General features: G+C 38.6%; 1 protein-coding gene across 1 annotated transcript in view; it reads right to left on the minus strand.

The window, feature by feature from the left end:
* Positions 1 to 14,722, minus strand: part of LOC118823783 (formin-1) — a 110,438-nt gene that overhangs the window by 62,939 nt on the left and 32,777 nt on the right. Inside the window, exons 3-5 of the mRNA XM_036593597.1 lie at positions 10,676 to 10,848; positions 3,660 to 3,780; positions 123 to 184 (exon numbers count right to left, since the gene is read on the minus strand). Of these exons, the coding sequence (XP_036449490.1) occupies positions 123 to 184; positions 3,660 to 3,780; positions 10,676 to 10,848 (356 nt within the window). The remainder of the gene's footprint in view (positions 1 to 122; positions 185 to 3,659; positions 3,781 to 10,675; positions 10,849 to 14,722) is intronic.

Below are 14,722 nucleotides of genomic sequence, written 5' to 3' on the forward strand. Positions count from 1 at the left end.
TTACAGCTAAACACACAGCAGATTCTTGCAGATGCCATCTTCCCTGACTTTACTTGCCTATGCTGACATCTAGTGCATCTCGAAGGAACTGCAATATCTAAGAGTAGATGACACTGACTTACATGCAGCTTTTCCACCTCCTCTTTGCATTCTCTCTTCAGCTGAAGCAGGGCAGCCTGGTGCTCTAGAAACAAACAATATCAAATCATGATTCCAAGTAGAAGTGCTGGTCTCAGACCAGTTTGCCCTGTACAAATCCTTACCAAAACCCATAACAGTATTTTCTTCTGGCCATTCAATTTGAATTCACGGTGTATTTTGATTCTCCTCAACAGATGGCATCGAGGAAATCTTAAAATGCAAAGATGGGACAACTCTTCTCAACTCTTCTTTGATGATGACTAAATGCACCTCCTGCTATTCAGGATCTTCTTCTCAAAGTTTTATTTAACAGCGTATAACTGCTTACATAGCCCCACCTTGTGGGTAAACATTAAAACCAATACAGTTCAGTGTGATGTAATTTCTATTCCCCGTATTTGCACATATAATGTCCTACACTTGGTCACATTATTTAAATATCTGTAATATGCACAACAGGAGGTTGCCATCACTTAAATGTTATATTATGTATCTTCACAGAAGCACAGTTTTAACAAAGGCTAGTCTAACACTTTTTTCTTCATTCTGGACTTTTATATTTTCACACAGGGAAGGCAGAATAACAATAGTTCCCAATCTTGATCCCAGCATACCCCTGCAATGCACATCTTAGTTTTTTCTCTGTTCCCAACACCCAACTCAATCCATTAGTGCAGTTACAAGCCCTTGATTAGCTTAGAATGCCAGAGCAGGTTAAAAACACAAAATTGGGCAGTACATTGGTACTCCCAAACTAAGATTTGGAAACATCTACATATGGAGACATCAGGTAAATAATACATAAACCGATCTGTTTTCATTACCACATACATTTATAAATCATTGTGTAAAGTAGTTAGTTTTAAATAACTTTTAAGTTTAATTAACTCAAACCATTTAAAGAAAGTTGTTGTCTCAAATGATTTAAAATTTGAAACAGTTTTTATTGTGTTGAATACATACAAGTCTTCAAGTTTAACAGACATAAGGTAAGTACCACTTAAAGAATGTACATTCACTGACCACTTTATTTTTTACATCTACCTTGTATATACAGGCATTTGTCCATTTTGCCGTCCACTTTGGCTGGAGCCATTCCACACTTACAGACTGTTGTTCACTTTTGTCTCTCCATAATTTGTTAGCCCCCTTTTACTGTGTTCATCAGTGGCCAATGGGTGGTGGATCATTCTCTAACTGACACTGACATGATAGAGGCATGTTACTGTGTGTGTGTGTGTGTGTGTGTGTGTGTGTGTGCTGGATCACATACAGTGGTGTATTCTCTGTCCAACTGGAGTCATTGCTGGACTGAGAATAGCCAACCATCCAAAAATAACCAGGCAGCAACATCCTGTGGCCAGAACCTGACCACTGATGAAGGACTAGAGGATGACTAACACAAACTGTGCAGCAAACTGTGCAGCAGATGAGTTTTCGTCTCTAACTTTACAAGATGGGTCAACAAGGTAGGGGTTTCTATTATGCAAACAGTTTTTAAGAACACCAGTAACATTGCCGGGTCTATTCGTACCAGCTAGGCCTGCCACAATCATGAAATTTTAGCTGGCAATTAGTTGTTGTCAACAATTAAATTAGTAAATTAATTAAGTAAATAATTGTGATTAGCCATTTAATTGTCTGTTTTATTCATTTAATAACATAGAGCAGCTAAACTGACTTATTAGCAGTCTTGTCTATGTAACTCTTCACTTTCTAGCTAACCAGAGATGATACATCACACTGTACTAAGCGTAACAAATGTTTGGCTAAAGCCAACTACTGAAAGTGTATCCACCTCACATTGTGCTTGTTGTGATACAATGACCGCGAAATCTAATGAATGAAAAGAATTGTGGTCAGATTAAATAATTGCAATTATCTCAAATAACTGCAATCAGATGTATAACATGTCACTAGCATGTACCATGTACTACCATGAGATAGATTCACCAACCAAATACCTGCACAGTGGAGGTCCAGTGAGCATACTGACCATTGATAAAATGGGGTAAAATTAAGCTATGAAATTATGCAGAGAAACAGATGGACTACAGTATATAATTGCAGAATTACAAGCTACACCTGTTATGTATACTGAGAGGAGCTGATAAAATGGAAAATGACTGTGAATACAATGTATCTAATAAAATGGCCAGTAAGTGTAGTGTTTTGGTAACTTGAGTTCTTAAGTAAAATTAAGTACTATGCAACATAGCAGATTTGATTGCTTAAATTTATAACACTGATTACATAAACATTGTCTCCCTTATAAAGCTTTGTATATTTTATGCATTTTACGCTGACTCTTCCTGTGTACACAGTTGAAATGATCAAGTTCAAAATATTTGTGCATCCAAACTCATATTTAACCTATACATAACAAGTGAAAATGCTGTTCATGTGAAAATGACACCTGAAGTAAAAAGATAATCGCTAAGAACTCTGGGAAACCACGCCCCATACTCTTATAACTTGGTCAGTTTGTTCTTCTCAGGAAAATAAGCACACGTGAATTTTCAGGCAGACAGTACAACAAGCCTTTGTTAAGTAATAACAATTATGAGAAATAAGTACAAACAACGTCAAAGTTTTCAGTGCGCTTGAGCATGTTAGCTCCAGAAGGCCACACATTTTTTCCCCTTTCCTAGTTTCAACTTATGTTTAAAGATTCGAGATTCTGCCTTAGGCAAAGTACGAATATACACTGTTCAAATGTTTGTTTGAACAGGGGATATAAGAAAGTCTGGTTTCCAGCTAATGTGTATTACTTTATATTCATGCCAACTAGCCCAGTGTAAGGAATGTTTCAGAATGCTAATTCTCAGACAACAAGCATAAAGTTACAGACTAATAGCAGGGTGTGGGAATTGCTGAATTGTATTTTCTCAATTGTGAGGAACTTTCCAACTCCAGAAATGAATGAACTGGGCTGGAGTGACTGTTACAAACACATAAAATATTAAAATAATTAAAGGAAATGAACTCTTCAGTGTAATGACTGAAATTTCAACAAAATCTTATTTTTAAGGAATAATCATTGAGGAGAATGAAGTTATCTTATATTTTTGTTTTAGTTTTTTACAAAGCAGTCAGATGAAGAAATGAAAGCTCTATGGCCTAAATCCATGCTCTTACTTATAAGCTCTGCAGGTATTTTGGAGGGTTGGCAATGAGTAATGTAGTAGGCTATTTCTATCCCAAAGTACAACTGCTTTACTGCTCTTAGCTCTGCTTTGTACTTCTAACTGCACGAGACACAAACAGGGATATCATGGCCAGGGACAGCTTAACATGCATTCCTCTTTTAAACAGTTTTAAAAGACAGAACACCCGTGGCTCTAATGACCACCACAAAGCCATAGTTGCTTCTCTTGTTTGTGGCACCTTAAAATTAGATTAAGATGTAAGAAGTGTTTTGAAAGGAGGAGGCCTGTTCCAAGAGAGGGTGGAGAAGTGTATATTTCTGTACTGGGACAGAAGCCTGTATGGAACTTGTGTATTAAAAAAAAGACTACCTGCTTCAGTATATCGAAGTCCCACTTTCTCCTCCTCATCCTTAGGTTTGGGCGGGGGCCAAATTGCTTGAAGACGCCCAGGTGTTCTGTCTTCGCTGTCAGTTGGGGAGGAGACCTCAGACTGGGAATAAAAGTGAGAGAGAGAAAACCAAAATTTTTTTCAAAATATTTGAAAGACCATCATTAACACATCATCAAACTGTGTTGTCACATCTACATTTTAAGTAATTCAATTTCAGAAGCAGACACAAAAGAATAATTAAATACAAACCAAATATAATAGCATATGAAATGATTCCAACATTACATTTAAAGACAGAAGCTGCAATTAGCCTGAACTGCACCTTGGAGAGCTGATCTAGCCAAATTTTGAGAGCATTTCTTTAAAGATGTAGCAACAACTTTATGCTTAAAATTTCTACAGCTAAATGCTGTTTGAGAGATACATACTTTGACCTCTGCTGTGCTCTTGTCACTAATAGGCGATTTGCTCGCAGATCTCTCAAAGATAGCCTTAAGCAACTCCTTTTCGTTCTTTCTTTTCCTCTTGATAGCCTCTAGGTCCACTGACGCATCCGCAGGATCCTTCTTAAGGGGCTTAGGACTGAAGAAAAACTTGAAGGCATCAAATGCAGTATCTGTGCCTTTGCTGCTGTCATTTGGCTCAGTGTCATCCTGTGCAACATTCCCTGCTAACCCCTCTTCCTCTGCTTTGAGGTCTACGATGTCCTTGGACTCTTTATCTTTACTCTCCTCATTCTTGGCATCATCAAAAGTTAGAAGCCGCCACAACCGGCTCTTGGGCTCAGCCACATCTTTGGGTACAGCTTTCTTTTTGGGGGAAGAGGTGCAGGCTAGTTGCTGTTCAAACTTAGCTTTGTTGACGTGCTGTTTCAGGCTCAGCAATGCTCGGTCAGCGTCCCTTTGCTTGATCTCAGACACAGTCTCTCTCTCTTCCCCCACAGCACCCTTCTTCAGCACTCGTAGTCCACTGAACAGGGCGGGCAGCTGGAAGGGCTCCCTGGGTGTGGATGTAGCAAGCGATCTGGGAGAGGGAGTGGAGGAAGGGTCCGTGGTGGTCCTCTTGGTTGCAGGCGTACTCTGTCTGCTGCCTTGGGAAGGAGGAGAAACAGCACTTGGCACAGAGTCAGTTGGGGACTCTTCCTGGTCCGTACATGAATGGCCCTTTGTCACACTGCTCCCTGGCTGAGGAGCTGAGTCTGGAGAGGTAGGGCTTGTGCAGTCGAAGGACTCTGAACTGGTGCCACTGATTTCTTCAACTGAAAGAGATGCAGGTGGTTGAGCTGTTCTCCAGCCCCTTTGTTGATGAGAAATTAGATCCTCTGAAAGCGAAGAGGAGTCTGAGCAATTTCCACTCAAAGAGGGCATATGAAGAGAGTCCTCAGTCATATATGATGAAGAAATTTCTTCATGGTCACTGGAGTCTTCAGGCACAACTGGATAGATATAGCTCCTTGCAGTAGAACTACTGGCAGCTGACACATTTGAGCCCATATCTACAGCTTTGTCATCTCTGCCGGCAAGATCTGCACACTCCCAAGGGCTCTCGGACAGAATTTTTTGCTTCGAATTGTCTGACTGGAGAGAAGAGCAGTCTAGCTGCCTGTCGAGCCTTCCGTTATAACATGACTTCTTTAGAACAGAGATGTCTTTGAGAGATCGCTCCAAAACACTTTTGGCTGTGAGGACAGGCAATTTTAAGTCTGCCGTAGACACATCTCTCCCCCTATCGTGACTGAGCACCTGATCCGAGTTACGATCAGTCTCTTTACCCTTATGAAGAGAGAAGGATGTTTCAGTGGGCTCCTGTTCACCAGACAGGCCAAGGATCCTATCATTTTCTTCTTCTTCATTTTCTGTGTCACTGTAAGTCTCCACTCTGGTTACCTGCACCAAATCTGAGTCTGCCACAACAGGGGAAGAAGTGGAAAAAGGCCTTCTCCAAGATGAAAAGGGGGAGCATGGCAGAACTTTCTCCTTACAGGACTCAATCTCCCAAGATTCAACTGTTCCCTCAAAAGTACTGCTGGCATCATGTTTAAGTGCTGTTCCTGGAAGATCTATGCCGACAACACTATTACAGCTGTTCTCAAGATTACCATTGTTTACAGGGTGTAAACATGACTCTTCCTCAGGCAGTGTTCGGAATGACTTAAGCACTGCACTTTCCCTGCTTGCCGCTGAGAGTCTGCCCTCAAAAACATAGTGTAGGACAGCAGATTGCCCCAGGGTGGATACTACAGTAACCCAAGTGGATTCTTCTCCTGAATGTTAGGATAAGTGCTAACACATTCTGTGATTAGGGATCATTTAACAGATTTCCCTAAACCACTTCCCCAAACCACTTCAAATACAACTGACCAGGTAAATTCCACAAATCACTCCGGTGTATCCAGTCAGTGTCACAAAATACCCTTTTTCCACCTGTATGTGCTACAGTTCCATTTGGTTGAGGACACAAAGCCTTTTGTGAGGGCAAATACCTTGGTTCCTCTCACCCACACCAGCAGTGCTTCAATTACTGCCCCGTAAAAGACCCTCTTATCTTCCTTTCTTTTGGTACGGAAAGCTGCATTGGAGCCGTACTCTGTTCTCAGAGCAAAAACTTTATCCTTTTCCACAACATTATTTTGGATCCTTCAGCCAAAGAAAAAAATAATCCAGTGCTTCCAAGATTCATCTGACAATCCTGGCCACAACAAATGTCTTGTGATTAAAATGCAGTCCCCATTTTTTTAATCTCTCTGGATAGCTGGGAATTTGAAGTTGCTTAGTAATACACACTGTGAGAGAAAAAGCTACACGTCAATCCAATTGAATATAAGCAAGCAGGGTGGTCCAGAAATCTCCTCAGTGCGGTCTTTCAGTCTGCAGTACAAGCTAGCCTCCTAGTGCCGTGCCTCCTTCCTGCTCCTTGAGAATGTAAGAATTTGTCTGTCTACCGGAGAAAGTTCTGTGCTGCCTTTGAGAAAGTCACTCAGGCTTGGTGTGTCACACTAGTTTACCTATGCTTCTGTTTCTCCCTCCCTTATTTTCCCCTGCCTACTTCCTGGGAAAGAACTTTAGCAGCAGGTGTCCTATTACTTAAACTTACTTCCTTATAATGGCGTCGGGTACAGCCTCCCTTCCTCCCTCCCTTCCTCTCTCTCCCTACCTCCCTCTCTCTCTCCCTCTCTCTCGCTCCCCTCTCTCTCTCTCTTTCTTTCTGCCCCCTCTCTCTCTCAAGCTCTCTGAGTTGCTAATCTCCTTCAGAGTCAGGTGGAGTGGGCATTGCTGCTTCACTCTGCACACAATATTACAACACCGGCATTAAGCTGCTCTGGTTAAGCCACCGAGACCACGCCTCTGCTTTTCCACACTGCCACATCAACAAACCGGCTAGCCTATTAGCCAAAGCTTTAGTATGTTTCTGATGTTTTGAGCACAATTTTTTGAGAAAGGAGTCTAGAGGTCTTGTTTCAAGTGGTTATTTAAAAGAAAGTCTAATATACCGGTACACAAAAAGGCAAATCATTTTAATTGCAAATTAAACATTGGAGGATTCTTTTTACTGTACTCCAAATTTTTTTTTTTAAATACTATGCTTTAAAATGAGCTATTTCTAATTGATACACTTCTCTTAAAATTAGTATCTAAAAGTATACACTTAAAAATGATAGCTCTTTAGGAGTTCTTTAATAAAGAAAATGATTCTATATAGAACCATAAACACTCAAAGCATCCTTTGGATAATTAAAAGGTTCTTTGCATTCTGAAAGGGTTCTTCAGATTCTTGGAGAATGTGCTGTAGATGGTTCTATATAGAACCTTTTTGAAAAGGGTTCTATTTAGCACAAAAAAGCTTTTTTCGTCATCAAGCATGTAACAGTAGACAAATGTTTTTTGGTGCTATATAGAATCATTTTTAAATGTGTAGGAAAAATATACAGCTAACATCATAAGATCACATGATGTCAGTGTGTGCAATGTCTTGTAACTAGGTTCAGGACTGGATCGTATTAATTATTTGTCCTGTCTGATATACAGCATTTTCTGCTTATCTCAGCCCAATATCTATTCCTATCAATGCCCCTTCTTTTTCATGGTGTCACGGTGTACATGCAAACTATGTGTATTCAATCAACTTCATTCTAACATTACTCAGACAAAACATCATAACCTGAAAGTCCTGTCATATTGGGACTGCTTGCCCATTTCTCCTTACTGTTGGTATTTTAAGGTTTTTTAAGGGCATTGCTGGTCTAATTGTACCACATTCCATTCAGGAACTCTAGAGCTTAGGGCTCTGACATGGTTTCCAAGGAGATCTGGCAAGCTATATTTAAAGCTGGTGAATCGTGTTTTGCAGGTCTTAAAAGGTTAGCTGTTAAGGTCTTTAACTAAACTTTTTTGTTTTAACTAGCCTGATGTTCTCCCAAACTTGTGTAATATTTTCAGCAAAATGAACATTTGAATCTAAGAAAAGGCTATTTTTCTGTGCTTCCATGTTCATGAACCCAAAGAGGATTAAAGATTTTAAAATGTAAAACATAAGGAAACAGAACAAAAAAAAGTGATATATGCCTAATATCATTAGCATTTCGGTAAGAAACTTCACAAATTGGCACTGGATAAAAGGCTTAAGCCTTGCAACATAAAGTTAATTCCTAGGCTTATACTGAGGTGATGTGGGGATTAAAAGCAATCTAATCCTCAAAGCAGACCCACTTGCTGCTCTTATGTAAGAAAGGTGTTGTAGTTTCGCCTAGGTTTCTCTTTTGACTTCATGAAGCACTACTGTCTTGGTACTACTGTCCATCTCTGAAAGGCTTTGACCTAGACACACAGTCCAACATGCATCTGAAATCTAGGTGTGTCTGTCTCTATGAGAAAGAGTCTGCAATGCTCATACCTTTTCAAAGGTCATATCTAAATGGTTGGCATTTAGATGAAGGGTCCCATTAAGAAGGAATGCGAAACAATTGCAAAAGAAAAATAAACATTATGATAACCATTACGGCTTTCAGCAGAAACAAGTGAACTGCCAATCATCATTTCTGTGGAATAAAGTCAAAAAAACTATTTTTTCTGAAGATATTTCATCTACTCTACCGACCACACCTTCTCTATCTTTTGCTAGGATCAGAGCTAAGCTGCATTCTGTTGTTTTGTCAAGAATACTACTGGTGCTGTCTTGGGAGTGTACCGTTTTGATTGCATGGGGTGTGTGTGGACACGCACACACACGCACTTACGAGAACAGTGCTGAGCTTGTGCTAAACAGTGTTAAGCACATGAGGTGCTTTAGTGGACACCGTCGGCAAGGCTGAGAGATTTCCTCATTAAATTGTAATTCTATCGATTATTTTTCATTGTTTAGATGTAAACAATGTCATTCAGGTTTGATGTGAAATGCATAATTCTAGAGAAACTTGCTGAGTCAGGAATTAGACGTCTGAAGCATTTAATGCCTCTAAAAGCTACATCACAGAAAATTATTACACAAAATAGTTATATAGAATATACTGTCTGGTGCCTGAGACATTGTTTTTTGATAGAAAAAGTTTTGCCCTGAAATGTTTAAATTTAAAATCCCTTCATAGCAGAGAGGCACGTGCAGGGCGTTTAAGGCACAACAGTCCTCAAAGAAAACTTCTTTTTTCAAACTTAACGCTATTTTATCAGCATTACATTTAAAACTCAGTAGACATGTGTAGGTTCACTAGTCATTTTGTATACAATAAATAAAACAGCTACATTTGCACTGTAGACATTGCAACCCCGGTTCATTTCACCACCATTATAAAGAAAATCTGAGTCAGTAAGTTTCTTGACAATGCACCATTTCACATCCAATCAAATTGACTTTGTTTACATCTCAACAGCTGAATTATGCAGAAAGTTTGCCTGAAATTGAAAAACACCATCAACACTTTAAAAGACGTCATGAATGATGAGTGCGTATGCAGGCTAAAACTTGGGCCCACCGAAAAATAGCCAAGTCATGGTCAGACAAAACAGAGTGAGCAGAGAAAGCTAGACATACTGAAATACTTTTCATAGTGTTCTTATTCTAACCTTAACCAGTTTACCAATTTACTAACCTACCAACAGATTTATAAATACTGCTGTTTACAAGCAAAATCTCTCTTTCTAACATGATTCAGCTCTTGAAACTGTGAATTAGGTGCACTACAGAATTCTTACACAGCTGCTTTCAGTCTAAAAAGAGACTTCTTTTTTCCATAACTGTTGCAGGTCTCCAGGCATGCATATATAAGCGTGTTTATGAGTTTTTGGGTGTAACATTCACACCCACAGAAAATATGATTTTGTTCCACTGGTTTGGAAGAATGCAATTGAACCACTGTCTGCAAGCAAATCAATTAAAAAAAATCTTATCTAAGACAGAACAAATCAAAGTTAGCTAGTCGTTTTGGCTCAGTGCCTTAGTGAGGTTTGTTTCACCTACTAGGAAATGTCTCTACATATACATTTCTCACCTAATAATTCTAAAGATCCACTTTAAACACTAGTTAATTACTAATTTAGATTATACGTTAGTCAACATAATAAAAATAGCCACTGTATTATGTACATTTACCATACAGGTGCATTCTGTAGTTTAGACTGTAGTCCATCTGTTTATCTGCAGTTTGTTAGCTTTTATTTACCCTGTTCTGTTCCTAAATGGTCATGACCACCCATGTTAACAAAATGACCTTTTCTTTCAGAAATGTATTAATTTAATAATTGATAATCCTATATGCCATGTCAATGCACACTTTATACATCTGTAAAGCTAGCATCAGCATAAAGAAAAGTGGGGGGTGGGATTCTCCATGTTTGTGTGATTGTGGAGCTACTGTACCCAGCCACACTAAAAACACACGACAAAGTTGAGCTTAAGGCTTTGAGTATGTGCATTTTAGAGTGCATAACTGCATGTCAGGTTTCTTTCTTCCATTGTGTTTCTTTTCTTCCATACCTCCAGCCATGATTCTCGGTCCACTTACTGTAAGCTCAGGTTTCAGGTGGTATGGTGTATCTCCAATAATATCATCCTCTGGTGGTGTGATCCTCAGAAAGTCAAGACGGTCAGGTCTGGTTGCTCGACATAGGGGCTCATGGGAAACGGAGTCATCACCTTCTAACAACCAGATGTCATCTTGTCTCAAAAGGGGGTCCTCTATAGGAAACAAAGAGAAACCACAGCATCAAAATGAAGCAAAATGCAATTAGTGTTTGGCGATTTGCTTTTAAAGAAATATGTTTTTAGAAAGATTTTATAAAAATGATCTTGAATGCCTTCTAATTAATTTTAGAATGGAACAATTTGATCATCACACTTGCAGTAACACTGCCTACACTGCCAGTCTTTTAATGGAAAGTTCTGGTAAATAGCAGTAAATAATTTTGTACATAGAGGACAATCCCCACACTTCATAAATAGAATATTCTGAATCTTTTACATGTTTATGTGTAAAAATGATGTCCAAATCATGCACAACAGATTTTGCATTATTACAGCATATTTTCTGTACACTCCACAAACATTCCTTTCAAAAGAAATTGAACATTTCTTGTTAATAGACCATTTCTGAATCATTTTGGCTAAGATTTTCCAACAGTTCTTACTTAAAGAACACAGAGAATAGCAGAGGTCAATTCTGTGTCAATTCACAACAGACTCCTTACAATTAAATATCATTTATGTTTTATAAGATTTTAGTGTTTGCCCCAAATAAACAGTCCTTGATGGTATTTTAAAGAACATTGTAACCTTGTAACAAGAAGTATGCATTAGAATATAACAGTAAATTCTTGAAATATAGATCATTCATGAATTACAACTTAAAGGTGACTGAGTACAGCCATTTACAGTCATTAAGTCAAAACATTAAATCCAAAAAGAAGGAATACACTGATAATATTTCAACAATATAAACAGGGTTAACTTGCAAATGCATGGCTGACTAGCCACTTTTAATTAATGTTAGCGGGCTAGCGGGCTATATGCACCTCAATTCATGAAAACATTAACATTTCTGAGAAAGTATACGCCAACACAGATTAAGTTAGTTATAATCAAATTAATAACAAGATATTACAATAAAACGTGAAAACCAAAGCAAAATAATCTCTCAAGCCATTTTGCTAACTTGTTGGCTAATAGCTGGTTTACAAATAACGTTAGCTTTACTAGCGTTACTTTTAGCTAGCTAGCTAGCTAACTTAGCTAATTAACACTGTAGCTGCATGTGTAAGTTAATAACTGTTACTGCACAAAGTTTATATTGAACTATATTATATAGCTATCGTTTCCACCTTATTTACAACATATCTGAATTTACCATAGAGGTACATTATTAAGCAGCTTCACTCCCTCATGAACACGGCGCTGTTTCTCTCTCATTTCTCTTGCGTCTCACTAGCCGTCCAGTTTTTATGTGACGGTTAAAGGGTTAAATGCAGCGCGTGCTTGTAACAGGCATAAACTCCAGCAGAATCGGAACCTAAAGCTGAACTCAGGTTCGCGGTTTTCCTGCCAAATTGGGGTACTGGGTGCGGATGATGGTGAGGAGTCGATTCCAAAAGAATCGAGTCTTCGACTCCAACACAGCTGGGAGTGGGTGTCGACTCTTGGCCAATGACTCTAAGAGTCAAAATGCTAGGTGTCAGGTAACTCTTCGACTCCGTTTTTCACCTTTTTTCTTGCAGGCAAAACATAGTACACACCATCAGATAAGACACTTATAAAAATATACATATAACAGTGTACATATCTATAAACAAATTTGCTAGGGGGACATAGCTACATAACTACATAAAAATCTTGAAGTACATGCATGCTTTAAGAGTGTTTAAAGCTGTTTTTTCATCGTAATTGGCTCGAGGGGCATTTTGACGGAGGCGAGTGTAAAAGCAGGAAAGAGTGTGAATGTGAGTAGCGTGATTTTGTTTATATTCCAACCAGACTTGAAACTATGCATCGCTGCTCGCAACAGAAATGTTTTCGACACGTCCTGCAGTGCAGCTCTACATTTCTCTCATGATTTGGGTTGAAATAAACAATGGTTAGAAACACCACAAGGAACGAAGGATATAACCCAAAACAAACAATGTTTTTCACGGAGCATAGTGGAAAATAGGATGAAGCTGCCTTATTCAGCTTCCTCCGTAAATGGCGCTGCAGGTACGTTACGGTTGCTGGCGCGCCGTAACGGCAACTGCTGCATCTCTTAAAGTGGACCGGAAATTTGAAAAAGAAGCTGCTGGAAAATACGAAGCCAATTTAGCTAGCTTCTTAAAAAGAGGAAGATACACACAACTTTGTCTTTTTCAAAGAATTGAAAAATAATCCGAAGTCGTGAATCATTATAGTGACCTATTCGTTTTTTTGCGATTGCTTTTTTTCGGTTTTGCACTGAACTAATTTTTACATTAACTTTTTAATACGTCATGAAGCTAATCAGACAAACGCCATCATCTACTCAACAAAAAGGCCAACCTAATGTCTCATATTGCCTTTTTTCGTACAGTCAGAGCAGCAAACCGTGGTGAACAATCTGGTTAGACACACTAGGTATGTGTATAACTGTGATGAATATTATTTAATGTATAAATATGTAATAAAAATTATAAGAACAGTTCGTTTGTATTTTAGCAGTTCACATCGGTATTGTTAGGCCAGATATTTAGTCCCCTCTTCCCAGGTAAATGTACATTAATATCTAGTTTAAATAATTTATAGATTATTCTTATTTATGTATCAAAACTCCAAATTCACAATATACTGTGGATAGCAGGATGGGACCTCGTAAGTTGTAAGCCAATCAAATCGGACCTTGTAAATTGTAAGCCAATCATATCAGACCTGGGGAGGGTCTCTGGTTTTACTTGCTCTGCAAAGTGACTTCAGTTGGCAACCTGAAGCTGAAGACAGGATTTTGGCTTAAAGGTCACTAAAATAAACATTAGACCTCATTTAAAATCTATAATATACAGAGTGAAACAGTTAGTAGTTACAGACTAACTACCCACCTACAATATGGATACGTGGCAAATTATGGTCAGTATAGCTGGCTATCGTGTTTTTACTCGGTCTGGGTTTACATGAGGCGATTTTTATATTTCTCTTCAGTATTTGGAAACAGTGACACCAGTATTTGCCATATATTGTTACTGTCAGTGAAAAGACCATATAGTGTTGATCATAACACTATTTTATATCTCTCAATTCTTCAACCTGTAGATGAAAATTCAGGGGCGGTAGCTCCGTTGAAGGCCAGTCAGATGAGAAGATTTTTTTTTAAATTGAATTGATTGATCTCTCATTATTTCATTGGGTTCTTGCAAATCTGAGTTTAGTAAAAAATAATGTATTGCTAAACACAGGAAGAGAAGGAGAGCTGATTAAACTGACAGGACTGAAGAAGCAGATCTGATGGAGGTTAGTGATCAAGAAGAAAGTGAGGGAGAGTTGTTTAAGCTTTCAGTTAAAATTAATACTGAATTTAATTGAACTAAAGTGAGAAAGTATTTGTCACTGTAACCTTGAAATTCTGTCACCTATCTTATTAAACATGCCTACAGAGTAAAATCACACACTTTGAACCAGCTGAGACAGAACTGATCTATAATCTGTTTATCTAAGGGAGAGGAGATAGCATTGCATAGTATTTCCGTCATATTTGGTCCAAAAGCAGCAAGAAACAAACTGTCTAATTTTACACTTAAACTTAACAATTTCTCAGTTGCATCAAGCTCATCCAGTTTTATCAACCCTACACTGGTTGCCAGTTAAATTTCGCATCGATGATAAAATTTCTTATTGACCTATAAAGCTCAGTCTTTAAGTCTAGGCTAAAAACTTACTTGTTTAGTCAAGCCTTTGGTAATTAGTTTTCCCTGTCAGATAAAAAGTGCAGATCTGGGGGTTCATGGTCATAGAGTACTATGGTAAACTGGGGGTGTTGGTGCTGTCGGCCTGCTGCTCTCATGCGTTCACTAAAGTTTGCTGATGGTAGAGTGGAGGGGCGCCAACATCTCAGGGAGCCCTA

This window comes from Colossoma macropomum, unplaced genomic scaffold (genome assembly GCF_904425465.1).
Source record: "Colossoma macropomum unplaced genomic scaffold, Colossoma_macropomum, whole genome shotgun sequence".
Lineage (NCBI taxonomy): Eukaryota > Metazoa > Chordata > Actinopteri > Characiformes > Serrasalmidae > Colossoma > Colossoma macropomum.